Below are 19,289 nucleotides of genomic sequence, written 5' to 3'. Positions count from 1 at the left end.
TCACTGATGGCACTGAAGAGCAGAAAAGATCATATTTTGAAGAATGTTGTTGATAAAACTAGTCGATGGCTGTTTGGAATTTTTTGTGTGTGAGTAAAGGAAGACCGAATTTCCATCTTTGGGTGAACTATCCATCTTAGGGCTGAGAGGTCAAAAGGTCAAACACGTCTTAAAATCAAACTATGAAATGTATTAAAATTACTGTGAACTGCTCAGACCAAATAATATACAAAATGATCAACAGACTGAATAGGAAACATTGTTTCCGTGTCTTTTTAGAAGTCCTTTGAATGGTTTCATGCAGTTAATAATTTAGAAACCATGTTCACTCACTTCGTCTTCAACTCATGTGGATCATATTGTCTTATCAGTGTTGCATCCGACAGGAATATTTAGCAGAATACTATAGTTTAGAAGCATGCATATGGTTATTTAGGGTTATTTATTTGTTTTTATTTATTATTAATTAGTTTGAACCAAAAAAAAAAAAAACAGGCATGCCATCAAAGCATATCTGACTTTTTTTTTTGCATGTAAAAAACAATATATGTGAGTTTGTTTAAACAAAAATCTTAATTATAATTTTTTTTATTTAATGTATTTTATAGTGCATTCAACTTTGACCCACAGCCTTCAGGTTTGATTTTTGTCACTTTGTAAAGTTTGGGCACCTCTGTTTCAAACAATGTTAATGCAAGCGTGCTTGCACACAGTGCTGTTGGCGTCTGTGGAGTAGGTCACTAGTATCTGTGTGTGTTTTCCAGAGGAGGTCGTGGAGCAGAAGGAGGAAAGCGCACAGCCTGCTGCCCCGTCGGCTGCTGCCCTCCCCTCCGGCCGGAGGAACCCACCTGGTGGCAAATCCAGTCTGATCCTGGGCTGAGACCGCCTTCACTGAACTTTCTCTGCTCTTTCAGTCTTTTTCACCCAGGTTTTTTTTTTTTTTTTTTTTTTAAAGGAATTCCCCCTCCTTCACTCTTCTCGTGAGCCATGGAAATTTTTTTCCTCAGCTGTCTTTTCATTTTTTCTATTGCAAAAAAAAAAAAAAAAAACAAGAGAGAGAGAGAGAAGCGATCGTTGACAGAAGCACTTTATGTGAGAGGTCCGTTTCAGCCGCTCCTGCAGGAATAATGGCATGAGAGATTCAGATCGACTTTTAATCTGCCCTGGTGTAAATCATTAAAGGAAAAAGGACAAAAAAAAAAAGATTTGTTGCGCAAAATTTCTAAGTACAAATAAAGATTGATATGAATTTCACTGTGTTTGTGTTTGATTGGAATGCTATTGTCAAATCAATTATTAAATCAATTTTAATCAATTTTTATTATTCATGTAACATGCATTTTGTAACTTTTTCATCAGTTGTTACTTGGAAACGAAAGTACAGAAAGTGTTGGCATTCTTGTTAAACAGTCATCCGTTTCCACATTAAACAAAGTCCACACTAGCTAGACATTTCCACACAATCCCTCACAATTCATGCAGGAAAATTTTTCAGTCTGTGCACATTTTCTTCAGTGTATCATGTCATAGGAAACGGAAGAGGAAGTGATGGTGAACCATTAAAATAAACAGGACCATTAATAGACACAATATGATGTGACTAAAAAACTTTATTTCTAACTTGGGAAGACAACACTTTCAGCAACATTAAAACCAGTAATAGAAAAAGTATATAAAATGTAAGTAATACCAGTGTTGGGGAAAGTTACTTTTAAAAGTAATGCCTTACAATATTGCGTTACTCCCTAAAAAAGTAACTAAATACGTTACTTAGTTACTTTTTATGGAAAATAATGTGTTACATTACTTTTGCGTTACTTTCACGTTACTTTTTAAATATGAGCAGGGCTTGATTGTTTTTAATATAAGAAGTTCTACTTATAGCAAATGTAAAAGCCCTTTCACACCAAAAAGTGTAATGAATAAACCTCAGGCTGAAGGAAAAGTAAATTCACGTCTGTACAGTAGAACACAGGAGAAGAAGGTTCAACACTCTTCAGCAATTGTTAGTTTATCTAAATCATTTTTTAATTATTAGTATGGTTGAACTGGATCATTAAAGGTCAGCAGCAAAGACATTGTTAATAAAATGGGAATAGATACATTTGTGTTATTTAATATATTTAGTTATTGCAGGTTTGCGTCATATTCTGAGTTTGCATTTCACTGTTTTGATTAATTTTGATGAATACTAAATCTGTTTTGTTTTTTGTTTTTTTTGTGAGTGGGATGAATTAATGCACATTCACATTTAGTCTAGAACTACAGTAACATGTTCACACAGCGCACACAATGCCTCCATACTTCCGATTTCTGACAGGAGGCTTGTCAGTCAAAAAATGGGAATACAAAGTAACTGGCGTTACTTTTTTGAAAAAGTAACTCAGATATTTTCTTGTAAATTAAAAAGTAATGCGTTACTTTACTAGTTACTTGAAAAAAGTAATCTGATTACGTAACTCGCGTTACTTGTAATGCATTACCCTCAACACTGAGTAATACTGAAATGAGTGTATGGGAGAGACAGATAAAATAAAATGCGTTTTAAAATGAAATTCTTGACGCGTCAAGCCTGTCACTTTCAAATATTCAAAAACTTAGACAATGAGCTGTCTCACATTCTGATTCTCAAATACATTTAGGTAAATGTTGATGGGAGTCTTAAACAAGGACTGGTGGGACGTGGTCGTGTTCCACTTCAAATACGCTGAGTGAAAAGAGAGCTTTAAGATGACAGGACAATTATTTATGACACTTTATTCACCAGGAGGAACACCTCGTTCCGCGCGTCATACGTCATTACGCTATTTCGACGACACTGCGCATGCGCAGTACTTTCCAGTTTCGGTTTTCAATCCGATGAAGTGTTTACATGTCCTCTCGCTCGGATTACAAAAATACAGTCTCACACGCTCAAGATATTGTTTAATATTAAAACCAGACCGTTCATAAAGTCCATACTGATCATATTGCACACTCGAGACATCAGTGTTATAGAAATCCCGTCCCTTCTTCTGGTTTGATGCTGTAGTTACTCCAATACTCCAGGACAGACTCTCTTTAACCTCCACATCCCAGCAGTGTGTTCCTGAGTTAAACCCCAGTAACAATCATCAAATCTCTCTGGATTATCAGGAAGACGCTCAGTGTCTCCACAATGTATTCTGTATTCCACACTGGTCAGATCTTCAGAAATGATGCGATCTGGATGAGCCGTGTTTGGATCCAGAACCACAGGAGCTGATGAGACACAATCAACAGCCCCTTTAATTATACACTTAATGCTAAAATCTGTAAATCTTCCCCCTTGCATCAATTCCAGTGTCTGAACAAGATCTAATTCACGTACCAAAAGCGTATAGACATTACTGAAATCAGGACATATCAACCAGTAATTTAATTAAATCTCCAGTAATGGACGGTAGAAAGTTCAGCAATGAATGGTATGTGATTTATGACAGAATATAGTCCCTCATCTGATCATTTATTTTTTCCTCATGTGTCTCGCCTTGGTAACAACCATTCAAAACGGAAACATTTTAAGTGACATGGGGAAAAGACACGAAAACAGTGAACATCAGAAAACAGCATGCACATTTATGGTTAAAAATGAAAGGCTATAATCTGACAAACAGGAAACATAACCATTCAAGTCAGCAGGAAGAGCCAAAGCTAGTCACAGTTTACTAAACGGTGGCAACCTCTTTAAGTTATTATTGGCTGTGTTGTATTGACCGCTTTGAGGCGTTGCAATATGGTAGGGTGTGTGTGAGTGTGTGTGTGTGTGTATATATATATATATATATATATTTATCTTTTTTCTTTTTTTTCTTTTTTTCTTGAAGGTAAAATAGTGAAATACAATATACAATTACAATGTATTCTTATTCATTTTGCAAAGTTTTGCATTAAGTCACAGTCACACACATTCTTATAATTGAATATTTAACTGCCTGAAGTAAGATATGTTATTTCTGAATTAGTTAATGAAAATACAAGTGCACAATTACATTTTCTTATTTCCTTTAGTTGCCAAAGAAACACAGGTGGTCCTTTCATTAGAGAAGTGTGTCTTTTGACCTCCCCGGAAACCACAGTTGTCCTTAAAGGAATGTCAAGAGTCCAACTCCTAAACAATGGTTGGATTTTGCTAAAACTAATAGCCATGCATTACTCTTTAATGCATAAACAAAATATCACTGTTGTGCATCTTGAGACAAAAGAATGACACTGACATGTTTTAAGAGCTGGCAATGCAAGTTGCTTTCAGTTAAAACCACTCTTAACATTTAGTCCAGGACCAGGCTTAAATCTTGTTTTGTTTGTGAAACGGGGGATTGATGTTTTATAATGTTCTTAGCAGAAAAACCATTTGAGGAACTTCTGACATTCATGACTGGTGGTAATGCTGTCCTTCTCTTGGCTTTCTCAAAAAAAAATTTGACTTGCACTTAAGAAGATGGATTTCTTATGGATCAACTTGCTCAATGGAGCTCTTCCTTCCAAGAGGGGTACTTGATGAGTTACTAAACCTGCTGACAGCTGCAGTAAAGGGCTCTGGAAAAATTTAGATCTGGTATAAAATATTCTTAATCTTGCTCTTGATCATGCTGTCCTGGTTTTCCAAATGTTCAGTATATTAAATTAATAGTTAACTCCAAAATGAAAATTATCCCATAATTGATTCACCCTCGAGCCATCGTAGTTGTATGGGACTTTCTTCTTTCATCCGGACACAATCAGAGTTGCATTAAATAATATCATGGCTATTCCCAGCTTTGTAATGGTATTGAATAGTGGCAGAGTTTTTAAAGCTATAAAAAGCACATCCATCCATCATAAAAGACATCCATACGAGGTTTATTAACCCCCTGGGGTCGTATGGATTATATTTATGATGGATGGATGTGCTTTTTAGAGCTTTAAAGTTATATTGAATATTGGATATTATTTAATATAACTCTGATTGTGTCCGACTGAAAGTAGAAAGTCCTGTACAACTAGGATGGCTTGAGGGTGAATAAATTAAAGGATAATTTTCATTTTGGGGTAAACTATTCCTTACTAATATAAACATATTTGTCCAAACGCTATAGTTCACCTCTAATTAAAGCTGACATTATTCATATTCATTTTAACTTTAAAATTTAGTTTTAGTTACTGTTTGTTCTGGTGAAAAAATGACTAGATTTGTCTGAAAGTAAAACAAAGAAAAAGAAAATTTGTCTATAAAATACTTGGACTAATTTTTTTTGTTTTATGGATTCATTTTACTAAAAAAAAGGCTCAAAATGTGTCTTACAGTATAAAATTTAAGTTTGTAACTGATTTCTTGTGTCTTTTGTTTAAATACTCATTATGTGTAGCGTGATGATAGATAGTTAAATACAAATATCGCATTGATGTGCGCGGTCTCGCTCTCCTCTGGCCAACATGGGCATGGGCACGCTTTTCCGACAGAAATGCTCTTATAAGGAGTTCTGCTCTTGTCTATGTCATTAGATCCATGATCGAAAAAAACAGCCAAAACTTGTACCAACCCACAGTCATTCTTGTAAATTATTTTTTACAACTTTGGCCATGTTTAGCATGAGAATCCATCTTTTTAACACTGTGAACAACTCTGAATACACGAAACACCATTGTACCCCCACTTTAAATCTTTTGATACTACAGCTTATTTATATTACATGATCTTGGCTAGAAGCCAAGCCACATAGTACCTAAAATCCAGGATTGGTGAAAACTAAACTGAAACTTACCTGGCTAGCCAGCTAATACAGAGTCTGACAGTAAGTTTTTTTTTTTTTGGCCATGCAATAGAGCTAATCTCAAAGGCTAATTTAAAATATTGGAACAAGTAAAAAGTTAATAAAATCAATATTTCCTTGGGGCAGTATTTGTGTTTGTGCACAAATTTATTATTAAAGAATCAGTGTGCTGTGTAAAGTTCATATATAACACTTTAACAGGCAATTAAAAAATATTGGTATAGTAAAATTTGCTAATTTATCTGAGCAGTACATCCTTTGTCTAGTTTAATACATCCTTCCGGAAGTCTTAATGATGAATCAATTAATTTACTTACATTTCAAGTTTGATTTTGACGTGACATGAAAAGCATTGATGTGATGTTTATCTGAGTATTGTGTAAAAACAAGAGGCAGGATTTATGGCACAATGATTTAACCAATTATATCCAAACATAGTGTGATGTAGGCATGTCTCCGCTGTAACTGTAGCTGTGGGTGTCGCTGTTGGGGATTGTTACTTTATAAAAATGAATGACTTTTACACTTTTAATGTCACATTTAGTAACAATTGCATCGTTTTATTTTTGTAATATCTATTATTTTCTGCATTTTTTGAGGAGACACTGCCTCCCATGCCTCTGTAATGCACATAATGCAAAAATCTGAAAATCCTCCCCCATGCATCATTTCCAGCGTGTGTGTGTGTGTGTGTGTGTGTGTAAGAGCTCAGATCTTCACAGACTCACTGTTCTGGACGATGTCCTGCATCTTCTTCCAGACTCTGAAGAGCAGGTTGCCCAAGTATCGTGGCACATGAATCAGAGCTCCAGAAGGAGTCTGTGGATCCGGCTGTGATGAGATCTGGACTCTGGAAGAACATTCAGGATCAGAACTGAAGTGACTCTGGATCAGAAGCAGAGACAGCAGAGACAGCAGCAGATCACTCACCTTTCCATCGAGACTGGAAACTTCTGCAGAACAAACACACAATTTATCATCAACAACTCAATCAATCAATCAATCAATCAATCAATCAATCATCTTAAATCAGACCTTCAGAAAGCAGACGTCACTGTCTTTCATCATCTCCTCCATGTCTTTGATTGTGTGTGAAAGAGCTGAGATGTGTGTGTTGATCTCCTCCAGCTTCTCCTTCATCATCTGCTTCTTCTGCTCCTCTTCCTCTCTCAGTGCAGTGATTGTAGCTTCTTCTTCATCTCTGAGAAACTGATGAAGCTTCTCAAACTGCTGTATAATCTGCTGCTCTGTGTGATCAGCTTGAGACTGAAATCAAACACATTCACTTCAATCATCTGTAGAAAAAACAATCACATCCTCTACAGCAACAGCCAACTTTCTGGACAGAGTGAGTTTATATTAATTAAATGTCTTTACAAATCATGAAGTTGTTTGGTTTCCTCACCTTAATGTGTTTAACTGTTTTCTCAAACTCTCTTACAATATTTTTTTTGTCTGTAACTTTGCCTTGTAAGGACTTTAGTGCTGTACTGAGATTCTCCTGAAATTTAAAAGGAAAATCTATAAGACATTAGAGATTTTTGTAGTATGTTCATGAATGTGATACATAGTGTCATATATTTGTGTCACAAATATCAGACATTTGTATGGCTAAATCCTCTAATTATTAAGTTTAAATTAGTCTTACCTTGTATGTTGGAACAACTTCCCCGATGGGTCTGAATGTGTGATTGATGTGTTTCTCTGAGTCTCTGCACACTAAACACACCGGCTGTTTGTCCTCCAGACAGAAGAGTTTGAGTTTCTCACTGTGTAAACTGCAGAGCTCCTCAGACTCTGATGAACACTTCTCTTTCTTCTCCTTCAGGAGCGTCTCACACAAGTTTTTTAAAACACGATTACATGGAGGATCATCTCTTGAGGATCTTCTCCTGCAGACAGGACACTCCTGGGTTTCTTTAGTTCTCCAGAACTGTTGAAGACACTCTTTACAGAAACTGTGACTACATGATAAAACAACAGGATCCTTGTAGATTTCAATACACACGGGACAAGAAAAATCATCTGCAGACAGTGAATCCATTTTTCTCATTTGAGCTCCAGCGATCTAAACTTTACTTTCACTTCCTGATTAATGGTTTAAAAAATGAATAACCATGAAAATCATAAAGATCTGCTGTCTAGAAACATACTTTTCTTCATTTTCTGATTCATTTTTGATCTTGCCAAGAAAATGAATACAGAGTAAATAATACAGAAAGAGAAACAAGTCAGTTTCTTCCTGGTAAGTGTTGTAAGAGGGTGGAGTTTCTGATCAGCTTTGTGTGTGTGGAAAACAGCAGACAGTGTCAGACAGCATAATTTCTTCAGATTTCATAAAAAAAAAAATGCATTCAGAATTAACTCGCTTTGATATTCTCTCATGTATAATGCAGAAACCTCAGATAAGACAGTAAAGGACAATGAGAAAGCACAAATAATGATAATAAAAAGTCTTAAGACACTTTATTTGTGAGAGTTATATTTACTGTGCTTTATTGGTGATTGTCAAATTCATTATGATAATAAAGTTATTAAAGCAACTGATTGATTTGATCATGCATGTAGTTTGATCTGCATTAGAAGTCTGATTGTGGGGTCTTTTACAATCAGTAATTACATAATTACTCAGCCAACTAATACAAAGAAGGATCAGCCTGTATACAGTAAGAATTCATTGCAAATGGAAATACTCAAAAAGTCCATGCTAAAACAGAAGACAGCATAGATTTTAACTATGCAATGTATGCATGTAAAAAAAAAATGGTGATGGATGGATTTTTTTTTTTAAAGTTTACAAGTCTCATATGAAGGTTCTGGTTGGTTAAGAGTGGAGCAGTTAAGTTTGTACAGGTTTTAACTCCTATTGAGTTAAAATCAGTGAGGTGAGCAGTGAGGTGTCATGCTTTCATTTTCTAGAGAAGAAACATACAATGAAAATGACAACTAAAATAAAAATGTCTTCAAAGCTCAAATGTGTGTCATTGTAAGTTTGTGGTGATTTGTGTGTCATGACACTAACGTGTGTGAGTAATTTGTCACCAAAATTAACTAAAACTTACAAAACTTCCACTGACACCGTCAAACAGAAATAATGGCTAATAAAATCTTTGTAATACTAAATGTTTTCTTTTAAGGATTGGGTCAGACTACACTCATTATCATAAAGTATTTGCCATTATCACAAGCTGAGATTGTCTAATTACACTAAGAGATGACAGTGCAGCCCAAAATAAATCAGTATAAAACATTAGAAAGCACAACTATTTAACATGGATCTGTCCTAACCAGCAGCGAGATTACATTTTGTCAGTTGCTTAGGGTGTTTTACAGGAAGCCTCAGGTAGATTCTGTCCCATTAGATCAGATCAGATCAGGATTTGCTGTAACAATTATAAGGGTTAAGTTTTGGCCACAATGTTCTACACTGTGTATTACTTTGTGTGTTCTTGTTGTATTTGCTTGAACTCGGGTTTGTGCATCTGTGGGGGTTTGCCGTCCTGTAGTCTCTTCACCAGCATTTTACTGCGCTTGCTCAACACAGTTCTGAGCCGTCCAACTGAGTCGCTGCGATTCAATTCTCCACTGCCATCCTGCACAAACACACACAGACTCAATACACATCCCACACACTCACATTTAAAAGTGACACAATTAAACACACTTTAGTTTGCCCTACAGTATTTACAACACATTAGCTTGAGTGTATTGCATTAGAATGAATCTATATAAGCCTTCATCTCATTCTCACACAGTATGTTTGCTTTATACAACTCAGATCAGCTTTTCTGCTACTGAATGACAAACATGAGCCTCACAAAGCAGCTGTCAGAAACAAGCACAGAAATCTCTCATGCTGCTTGCTTGACCCATCAGATTCAGTAATTCACCTCTGAGGCTCTTCATCAAGCTTGATGATTTTTAATAAATATACTTTTTGTGAATTTAATAGTAATAATGAAAACTAAAATCTTAAAGTTTACCCCAAAATGATCTGATCATTTACTCACTCTTACATAGTTCCAAACCTGTAAGATTTTTTCTTCTTCTGTTGAGCACAAAAGAAGATGTTTTTAAGAATGTTGGCAACCAAACAGTTTCTGGTTCCAAAAAATTCACCCCCCTCACAGTTGTCATGAAGGGCAAAATTAGCTATTTAGACCAAACTCATTTTTTGCACCAGGCTGTAAACATGTTTTGCCTGCTGTAAAGTTGGGCATTTTAACATGGGGAGTCTATGGGACTGACTCCCTTTTGCAGCCAACCTCAAGTGGCCAGTCAATGAATTACAGTTTTAGTCACTTCCTTATTGGCTTCATTAGAGAGATGGGGAGGTTGGCATATTTATTTTATTTATGCATTTAGCAGACGCTTTTATCCAAAGTGACTTACATTGCATTCAAGCTAACAATTTTCTCCTAACATGTGTTCCCTGGGATTCGAACCCCCAACCTTGCGCTTGCTAACGCAATGCTCTACCACTTGAGCTACAGGAACATTGAAGCTCAATAGTATTTGAGGATAAAGATTTACAGTCATAAACAACTGTAATGTGTTAATTTAGGTGTCACCTATAATGCACACCTTATACATTTAATGTTTATTAAAATAAATTGTAAATCATTTAGGTAAAAACGAGGCCCGTTTCAGGCATATTCCTGTGTTTTTGTTTTGTTTTGTTTTTTGGCTGTTTACGTGTTTGAGTTTTAATGTTGAAAATAATTTCACAACCATCAACGCATCTAATATTCTTTCTGATTTTCCAGGTTCCCTTACAAAAATTTGCCATGGTTTTAACAAGGGTTATAAAAAAACAAAAAACTTAAAATGCATTATATAAAAACAATGAGGTAATAAAGATTAATAACACTGGTTAATAACAATAATACTAAATAAACAATTTATGTATAACATAGCCAAAGGGTAATTGCTGCTGCTACACTTACATGACGATCAAATCCTTGTTTAGGCTATTGGCCAAACATTTAATTCAAATATTCACTTAATCTTTTATTTTTGGACACCTTTTCGTTATAAATGACACAGCCTTTATAATTTCTTCAACAAAAACATGTGGACATCACAACACTTACAAAAATAAACCATGGATTTATCATAGTAAAACTACTTAATTTTCTATCTTTTGTCATTTCTGAATGCTTGAGACAATAAAATAAATTAGAAACAAAGTTATAGCCATAGGTAAATGACGAGAGCTAAAATTGTAATTTGTAAATAATAGAATTTATCAATTTATTAACTTTATTTTTAAGTTCTGTTTTCACCCCATAGTGATTTTTTTTCATCATATTTGTGGAAGGGGGGCACAACAATACAATCCTGCTTAGGGCACCCATTTGGCCAGCATTTGGCCCTGGATGCTAGCATTGAGTCCTTTCACAACATTTTATTGATCGCGTAAAATATGTATATTAGAAAAGGGATCGTCGGATCTGCTTCTGCAAAGCCTTATTAGCCCCCTGCCTTCTCATCCAGCACCGCCTACTCCATCTGACATCACGCAAACACCGGTTGGCTCAAATTTGGAGATTAGGGCTAATGAGGCGAAATTTACAAATCTACACGCGCCGCCTTCAGCTTTTTTAAAAGGTAAGTTATGCGTTTAATTAATTTACATAAGCTTAAATGTGAAGTGTGGCTATTAGAACGTCAACAGCTTATAACTGTCAATCTGTTTTGTTTTTGTTGCAACTTGATTGTTCTAATACTGATTAGTTTGTGATTTTCGTCACTTTATACGGGAATGAGATGACAGTTTTTACCATTTGTAGCCTATGTGTGCACGCTAGCACTGTACTTGTTGTTTTTATGCCTTGTTTTGCAAGTTATTGCTGATTGCGTGCCACACTGTTAGGTATGGTCTGGCGCTGGCTCTGCATCCATAGCATTTTTGTTTTCTATACTATGAAGATGGTATCCATTAACTGTCTGGTTTCCAACATTCTTCAAAATATATTTTTTTGTGCTCAATGGAAGAAGGAAATTCATACAGTTGTAGGACAACATTGGGTAGGGCTGCTCGGTTATGGCAAAAGTCATAATCACGATTCTTTTGGTCAATATTGTAATCATGATCATATAACACGATTATGAGTGGGCCACATGAGCAAAACTTTATATGACTGATTTATTTAAAGATAGCGATATATCAAATATATATCTTCTGTAAATATAATATTGCTATGACATCTACTTTTTAGAGACATTTAGAGAAATTTCACAATTACCAATTCCACAGCAGGAAATTAGGGTAACAAATATTAGTAAAAAATTCTGATTATGACAAGTGAAAAAACACAAATGATCATCAAAACACGTACTAAAAAAACCCCCAAGTTTTATTGATAGTGCACTGAATGAGGCTCGGCTTACAGATCACTTATGAGGTGCAAGTATTTTTTAAATAATAAGCAGGAGGAAAATCACGAGACAAAAGACAAATGAAGTCTGTTCTATACCTGTTTGTGGGATCTTGTGGCACATTCCTCCAGCATTTCTGCTGCCATTATCTTACCCTGTCTGCGGTACAGAGCTGCTAGATTCCTCAGTGTCACATTTATGATTGGACTACAGACAAAACAACACATCCAGTGAGGAAGGATACACAACCAAGAGAAAATATTAAATCAAATGGAGTGGAACAAAATTTTAAAGGCTTAATTCTTGATTTATTTCTTTTGATTTTGTTGAGGATGTTGAGGCATTTCGACAAATTCATCTTCTTCATGTACCGTATTTTCCGGACTACAAGTCGCACTTTTTTTCATAGTTTGGCTGGTCCTGCGACTTATAGTCAGGTACCACTTATTTATCAAAATTAATTTGACATGAACCGAGAGAAATGAACCAAGAGAAAACATTACCGTCTCCAGCCGCGAGATGGCGCTTCTACACTGAAGACATAGAGCGCCCTCTAGCGGCTGGAGACGGTAATGTTTTCTCTTGGTTCTAAATGAATGCAACTTATAGTCCAGTGCGACTTATATATGTTTTTTCCCTCGTCATGACGTATTTTTGGACTGATGTGACTTATACTCATGTGCGACTTATAGTCCGAAAAATATGGTACTCTGTGTCTGGTTAAAAACACTGTTTGACGATGTGAGGACTATGTGACAATATTCCATCAGGTGGTTTGTGATCATTAATATATGCCTCTGTCTGATTTATGGCATTTATCAAATACAGGCAGCTTTAAGAACAATGTTTTCCTGCAGCTTACCTGTCGACTTTACTGGCTTTGTAGCCGCAGCCTTGTTTTTCATACAGTGTGTTGTCACTGAGTTCCCCCTGAATATCAGCAGACAGACAGTTTGAGCGACAACAGACGGGCAGAAACACAAACACTTGTTTCATCCACAACACACACCTTGCTCACCTCCTCTCTTTCCTCAGCGTGCATCCAGATGGGTTTGTTTTCAGCTGCAAACACATACAAGTAACATCATTACTCATCATGCTGTGGGACAGTAGGCTCTCTAATACTGCCTATATTGATCTCTGCTACCACTGAATCTAGATCTGTCTCTGTCAGAAAGAGATGAATCAAGGGGAACAGTAGTTATGTTTGAGTCAGTTTTCAAAAGGAATGTGACAATCCAAATATATCATCTCATAATATGTCAATATGTCTGCAAACAGAACAGATAGAGTACAAACAGTCAAACATGTCAGAAATTAACACTGATCAAAAAGTCTGATCAATACTGTATGCAAAGTAGAGTACATTTAAAGAGAAGAAAAAAAACAGTCTTATTACAGACTTTATAACAAATAAGAAGTTTGTTTTATATAAAAGCTACAGCAGCATCCAAAAAAAAAACGCAAAATAAAAAATGAATAAAAATGTACAGCTCACCGTCCACCAATCCAAACTCCTTCTCATGAGAACTGGTCAGAATCTCAGCTTCTTTATATCTGCCTTGTTTGAGAAGGCAGGATGCCTGCACAGAGACAAGGAACATTTCACTGCTTCATACATGGAGTGTGAATGGAGTGAACGTGAGCATGATTTGACAGGTATGGATTCAAAAGTGTGGAGAACAACCAATGTTTGATAAGAGAACAAATATAAAACTACACTGCCTTGAGGTCAAGAACTCACAACTTAGAGTCACATCAATTCCACAGAAACAACACACGTTTTAGTGGGAGTATTCATATATTCATTTCCTCAGTGACACATCTGTAGTTTTCTTTAACGTGGTCTGATACGGTCTATAGTATCTAACATTATTCTCCAGCAGATCAGCAGATCAACTAACCAGGTTTTTCTTGGTTTTGGCCACACTGGGGTCTTCTGGGCCTAGTTTGCATTCATCAATCTTCAGAGCTCTGCGGTAATAACACTCCACCTCCTCATACTTGCCCTGATTCTGACAGTCCAGGGCCAAATTATTCAACTGCTTCACCACATCGGGATGATCTTTCCCCAACAACTGAAAGACATAGAGAAACAGACAGGTCAGTAGTTTCGCTTTATTCATGTGGTCTGTCTATAATGACTCCAAACTGTATTTTCTACGCTTGTGTTTCTTGCATCAGATTTCATTAGACATGTTAAAATATTTCACACTCAAAGCAATAGTCATTTTCTATGTCAAGGTTTGTCTAGGTTTGTCTGACTCAACCAGACAGAGTTTAGTTACAAATAACCAAAAATATATATATATATATGGTACTTAAGTAAAACTGACATGCGGAATTTCACATACAGTACGATGTGACAACAGGACTTTCACTGACCTTCTCTCGGATCTCTAGTGCTCGTCTACACAATAGCTCAGCCTCCTTATATTGGCCTCGTTTCCTGTGCAGCACAGCCAGATTATTGAGAGTAGCTTCCACCTGAAACACCATGACACAATATCTTGATGGGATACAGTATGACATTTTACCTTTATGGTACATGAGCAAATCCAGCTGGCCATTTGAAGTTTGTATTTTAGTGCTCAATAATTCATAATTAACATTAATCTATTTCTCCAAATTCATTAACCACTGAGACATCTGAGATGCTTTTGAAAGAATTTGCATCCTTTCACCAGCCTTTGCTTTGTTATTTTATGGTATTTGCTATCTAATATCTTATAAGATGTATTTTACTAGCATCTCTTTTGCTGCCATTTTCTACACATAAAAGATGTTACATAACTTCCCATCAGTTGCTCAAATCAACATTTATTTCACTTACAGCAGGATGGTCTTTCCCAAGTGTCTTTTCTCTGATGGAGAGAGCATCAATCAGCAAGCGATTAGCTACTTTATATTTTCGCTGATCTCTGAAACGGACAAACAGAGATATTTCATCCTATAACTCAGATGCATGTCATTGATTCTGCTGTTTCTTAATTCTGAGTGGAAAAGCCACTTTCAACTCCACTTGAGCCAAATGTTAAAATCCAGCGGTCTAAAATCCAGTCCGCTGATTCAACAGACATTGTCAATCCAAAATGTGAAGTTGCATTTCTTCATATCATGACAAATACATGCTCCTCATCCCCACCCAGTGAATCAGGACTTTCTCTCACCTGTACATGAGTGCCAGGATGTTGAGCATGGTGGCCACGTTGGGATGATCATGTCCATAGGCTTTCTCCAGGTCCTCCAGAGCCTTTCTGCAGAGCGGCACCGCCACCTCGTACCGGCCCTGAGCTGCGTACTCTTTCACCAGGTTATGAAGGATTCTGAGGTGGGTGCTGATCTCATTGCTGCCCTGCTGACCAGCTTGGTCTTGGTGCTGCACTGCAGAAGTCAAAGGTCAGAGGCAGGGTTAGTGTAACAGGAGTGACAGCATCGCACATCTGAGGGTGACATTCACATACTTCCTTTCATTGTTTGAATGTGCTCCTCCTCATCATTGGGAAGGAGATCATTCAGTGGGTCCTGGACAGACAGATCTTCTCCAGACTCACTGTTCTGGACGATGTCCTGCATCTTCTTCCAGACTCTGAAGAGCAGGTTTCCCAAGTATCGTGGCACATGAATCAGAGCTCCAGAAGGAGTCTGTGGATCCGGCTGTGATGAGATCTGGACTCTGGAAGAACATTCAGGATCAGAACTGAAGTGACTTTGGATCAGAAGCAGAGAGAGAGAAGATCACTCACCTTTCCATCGAGACTGGAAACTTCTGCAGAACAAACACACAATTTATCATCAACAACTCAATCAATCAATCAATCAATCAATGATCTGAAATCAGACCTTCAGAAAGCAGACGTCACTGTCTTTCATCATCTCCTCCATGTCTTTGATTGTGTGTGAAAGAGCTGAGATGTGTGAGTTGATCTCCTCCAGCTTCTCCTTCATCAGCTGCTTCTTCTGCTCCTCTTCCTCTCTCAGTGCAGTGATTGTAGCTTCTTCTTCATCTCTGAGAAACTGATGAAGCGTCTCAAACTGCTGTTTAATCTGACGCTCTGTGTGATCAGCTTGAGACTGAAATCAAACACATTCACTTCAATCATCTCAAAGACGTGACTGATTCTGAAGCAGCATGAACAGCGAGTGAGTAAATGTGGGTTAGTTAACTACTACTTTAACTTTACTAACACTGTAGCAGAAGATGTTCAGTGTCAGCAGGTACAAATACACATTGTACACAGCAGGGTGCATATATACAAATATACATCACTACTTGATGAAGGTTAGATAAATAATTTTTTTCCTTTTATCTTTGATGGTTTAAGATGTCACTCTGGAGAAAGTTGACCCCCACCTTAATTTTTCTCTTGACCATATATGGCAAAAAATCTCATCTCAGCACTTTTAATGAATGACGTCACTCGTTGTGAGATTTAGTCAGTCAAAGTTGTTTTGAGATTAATTGATCTAGTTTTGTGTCTCTGGAAAGTGATCTTTGACATCTATGACACTGTATTATGTTGAATATCAAAGGCTTTTATATTGATTTGTTAATGAGGTATCTGTGGACACATCAGCATTTTGTGGAGTAAAAGTAAAAATTTTCCCTTTTTTTAAGTGAAAATATTAAATTAGACCCTTGTGGTAAGATAAGATATTTTCACCAAATCAGCAACATTACTTTAGACATCTTATCTTTTCGCTCATGTTTTTCTCAGATGCATATTGTCAGTACAGTTGATAAATATGATTATACTGTATATCTACATGCTCTTAAATGATGATAGTGAATGTTGGACGCTACTAGCAAATATATGATTCCTGCTTGTGCATAGTCCTGCCAACTAGCAACCAACAGCAGAAACTTTGTTTACGCAAATGGTTATATTTGCCCCTTGCACTGCCATTATGCAAAATAAACTTCTTAATATGAATTAAGCAATTTTAAAATGTGAGAGAAACATAACTCTGTTACAATGGTTACTGTTGCCCTGAAATCATTTGTGAACAGTCATCAATATCTTTCATCCGTTTCCCATTTTCCCATCCGTTTTCCCATGTTTATTTCAAAAATTTCATTCCATATATTTTAAGTAAATGGTAACGTAACACTTTACAATAAGGTTTATTAGTTAACATTTTCATTTTATCATGTTAATTTCAACATTTACTAATGCATTATTAAAATCAAATGTACTGTGAATTAACATGAACTAACAATGAACGGCTGTATTTTCTCTAACATTAACAAAGATTAATAAATACTGTAATACATATATTGTTCATTGCTTGCTCATGTTAGTTAATACATTAACCAACAATAACTAATGGAACCTTATTGTAAAGTGTTAGAGTAAACTATGTTGTAAATTACTTTATGTAACTATGTAATGATAATTTACATAATTATGTAAGCAATAATTGACGATGGGCCATTGAATTATTAGAAAAATAATGCACACCCGAGATAGTGATGCACCATTACGCGCAGCGGAGTGCATTATTTTTCTAATAATTCAACAGCTCGTCGTCAATTATTCCGCTTATACTATGGTGACCACCCCTCAAGACATCAATCTGATTATATATTTAAAGAGATTTGTCCGGTTTTTGTACTTAAATTGCTAATGTGAGTAGGACTATTTCTTCCGCATCTCGTCCAATGCCTCTTGTGCTAGTTCCAAAACATAAATGTTGAAAGCATTCTAATGCAGTTATTAATTAAATTATTAGAAAGAGAGCAAGAGAGACAGAGACACACAGAGAGAGAGAGAGAGCTTGTGTGAATTAGGCTCTTTGCGTCTCTAAACAGCGATGTCTCCTCGCTAGGTGAGAAATGTCATGTGTAGCCTCTACCTTTAAGTTGCTACACTATATAGGCTAACTGATAAAATCGCTAGGGCAACGCTGACAACACCTTTTTGTGCAAACTGCGTGACCGTTATTACTGTTAACTATGCGAAGTGATATGGAACTGTAATGCGGTTAAAAGAGCTGCCTGGAACTATATTCACCGCCGTACGTTTCCAAGAAAATAATTGCACGCCTCAGAACGTTCGGCAGCCAATCAGATTCAAGCATTCAATGGCCCCGTGGTATCATCTATTTTAATTAAAATATGTGCATTCGACGGTTCTGTCTTCCAGTTAAAAAAGGTCACATTTGGAAATGTCAAGAATCAGTGCTCACCTTGATGTGTTGAACTGTTTCTTCAAACTGTCCTTTCATTGTTTCTCCATGTTCAAGTTTCTCTTGTAAAGACTTCTGTGCTGTATTGAGCTCCTCCTGGAATTTATATTGAAAATCAATATAACACTGGAGACTTATGTAATATGTCTATGTAATATATATAAGCAAAATGGTACTGAGAAATTTAGCTCAGAAAATAAATCTGACTCACCTTATATGATGACACAACTTCATTGATGGGTCTGACTTTATGATTGTCATGTTGTTGTGAAGTAAAGCACACTAAACACACCGGCTGTTTGTCCTCCAGACAGAAGAGTTTGAGTTTCTCACTGTGTAAACTGCAGAGCTCCTCAGACTCTGATGAACACTTCTCTTTCTTCTCCTTCAGGAGCGTCTCACACAAGTTTTTTAAAACACGATTACATGGAGGATCATCTCTTGAGGATCTTCTCCTGCAGACAGGACACTCCTGGGTTTCTTTAGTTCTCCAGAACTGTTGGAGACACTCTTTACAGACACTGTGACTACATGATAAAACAACAGGATCCTTGAAGATTTCAATACACACGGGACAAGAAAAATCATCTGCAGACAGTGAATCCATTTTCTCTCTTTGAGCTCCAGTGATCTAAACTTTACTTTCACTTCCTGACAGTCACTTCCTGGTAAGTGCTGTAAGAGGGAGGAGTTTCTGCTTCTTTATCATACTGCCTGTTTGGATCTCATGTTTGTTAACTCTTTGTCTGCCTTGCTTGACCCTGGATAGTGATTTAAAATATTAAAGAAGATTTGTCATCGGACATCTTCTGTTATAATAAATTAGTATGGATACATGACATGTCTTAATACAGTAATTATATTTGAAAATCAATATTTTTGTAACCAGAATAAAGAGTTCAACCATCCACCTTGCCAGAAGTTTCTTAAAAGAGCTTCAACGCAAGT

The 19,289-nt window shown here is 36.4% G+C and overlaps 2 protein-coding genes and 1 pseudogene across 3 annotated transcripts in view; 1 reads left to right on the top strand and 2 right to left on the bottom strand.

The window, feature by feature from the left end:
• Window positions 1-1,254, top strand: part of LOC132149659 (jupiter microtubule associated homolog 1-like) — a 12,870-nt gene extending 11,616 nt beyond the window's left edge. Inside the window, exon 5 of the mRNA XM_059559056.1 lies at window positions 765-1,254. Within this exon, the coding sequence (XP_059415039.1) occupies window positions 765-880 (116 nt within the window). The 3' untranslated portion in view covers window positions 881-1,254. The remainder of the gene's footprint in view (window positions 1-764) is intronic.
• Window positions 1,255-2,597: 1,343 nt separating this feature from the next.
• LOC132149758 (E3 ubiquitin-protein ligase TRIM35-like) lies at window positions 2,598-7,908 on the bottom strand (annotated as a pseudogene).
• A 972-nt stretch (window positions 7,909-8,880) lies between these two features.
• LOC132149636 (kinesin light chain-like) lies at window positions 8,881-19,289 on the bottom strand. 2 transcript variants are annotated; one of them, XM_059559030.1, is made up of 14 exons: window positions 18,553-19,289; window positions 18,342-18,437; window positions 15,996-16,226; window positions 15,899-15,921; window positions 15,617-15,828; window positions 15,323-15,536; window positions 14,986-15,073; window positions 14,538-14,639; window positions 14,057-14,230; window positions 13,651-13,735; window positions 13,162-13,214; window positions 13,015-13,082; window positions 12,251-12,359; window positions 8,881-9,364 (listed from the first exon to the last, which is right to left on the bottom strand). In XM_059559030.1, the coding sequence occupies exons 1-14, from the start codon at window positions 18,946-18,948 to the stop codon at window positions 9,206-9,208; spliced, it is 2,010 nt and encodes a 669-aa protein (XP_059415013.1). In that variant the 5' UTR covers window positions 18,949-19,289; the 3' UTR covers window positions 8,881-9,205. The 2 variants fall into 2 exon arrangements, with proteins under 2 accessions (XP_059415013.1, XP_059415014.1); XM_059559031.1 differs by having other exon boundaries at window positions 13,171-13,214; window positions 18,553-19,288.

This window comes from Carassius carassius, chromosome 9, assembly GCF_963082965.1.
Source record: "Carassius carassius chromosome 9, fCarCar2.1, whole genome shotgun sequence".
NCBI lineage: Eukaryota > Metazoa > Chordata > Actinopteri > Cypriniformes > Cyprinidae > Carassius > Carassius carassius.
This window is presented reverse-complemented; position numbering and strand designations above follow the sequence as displayed.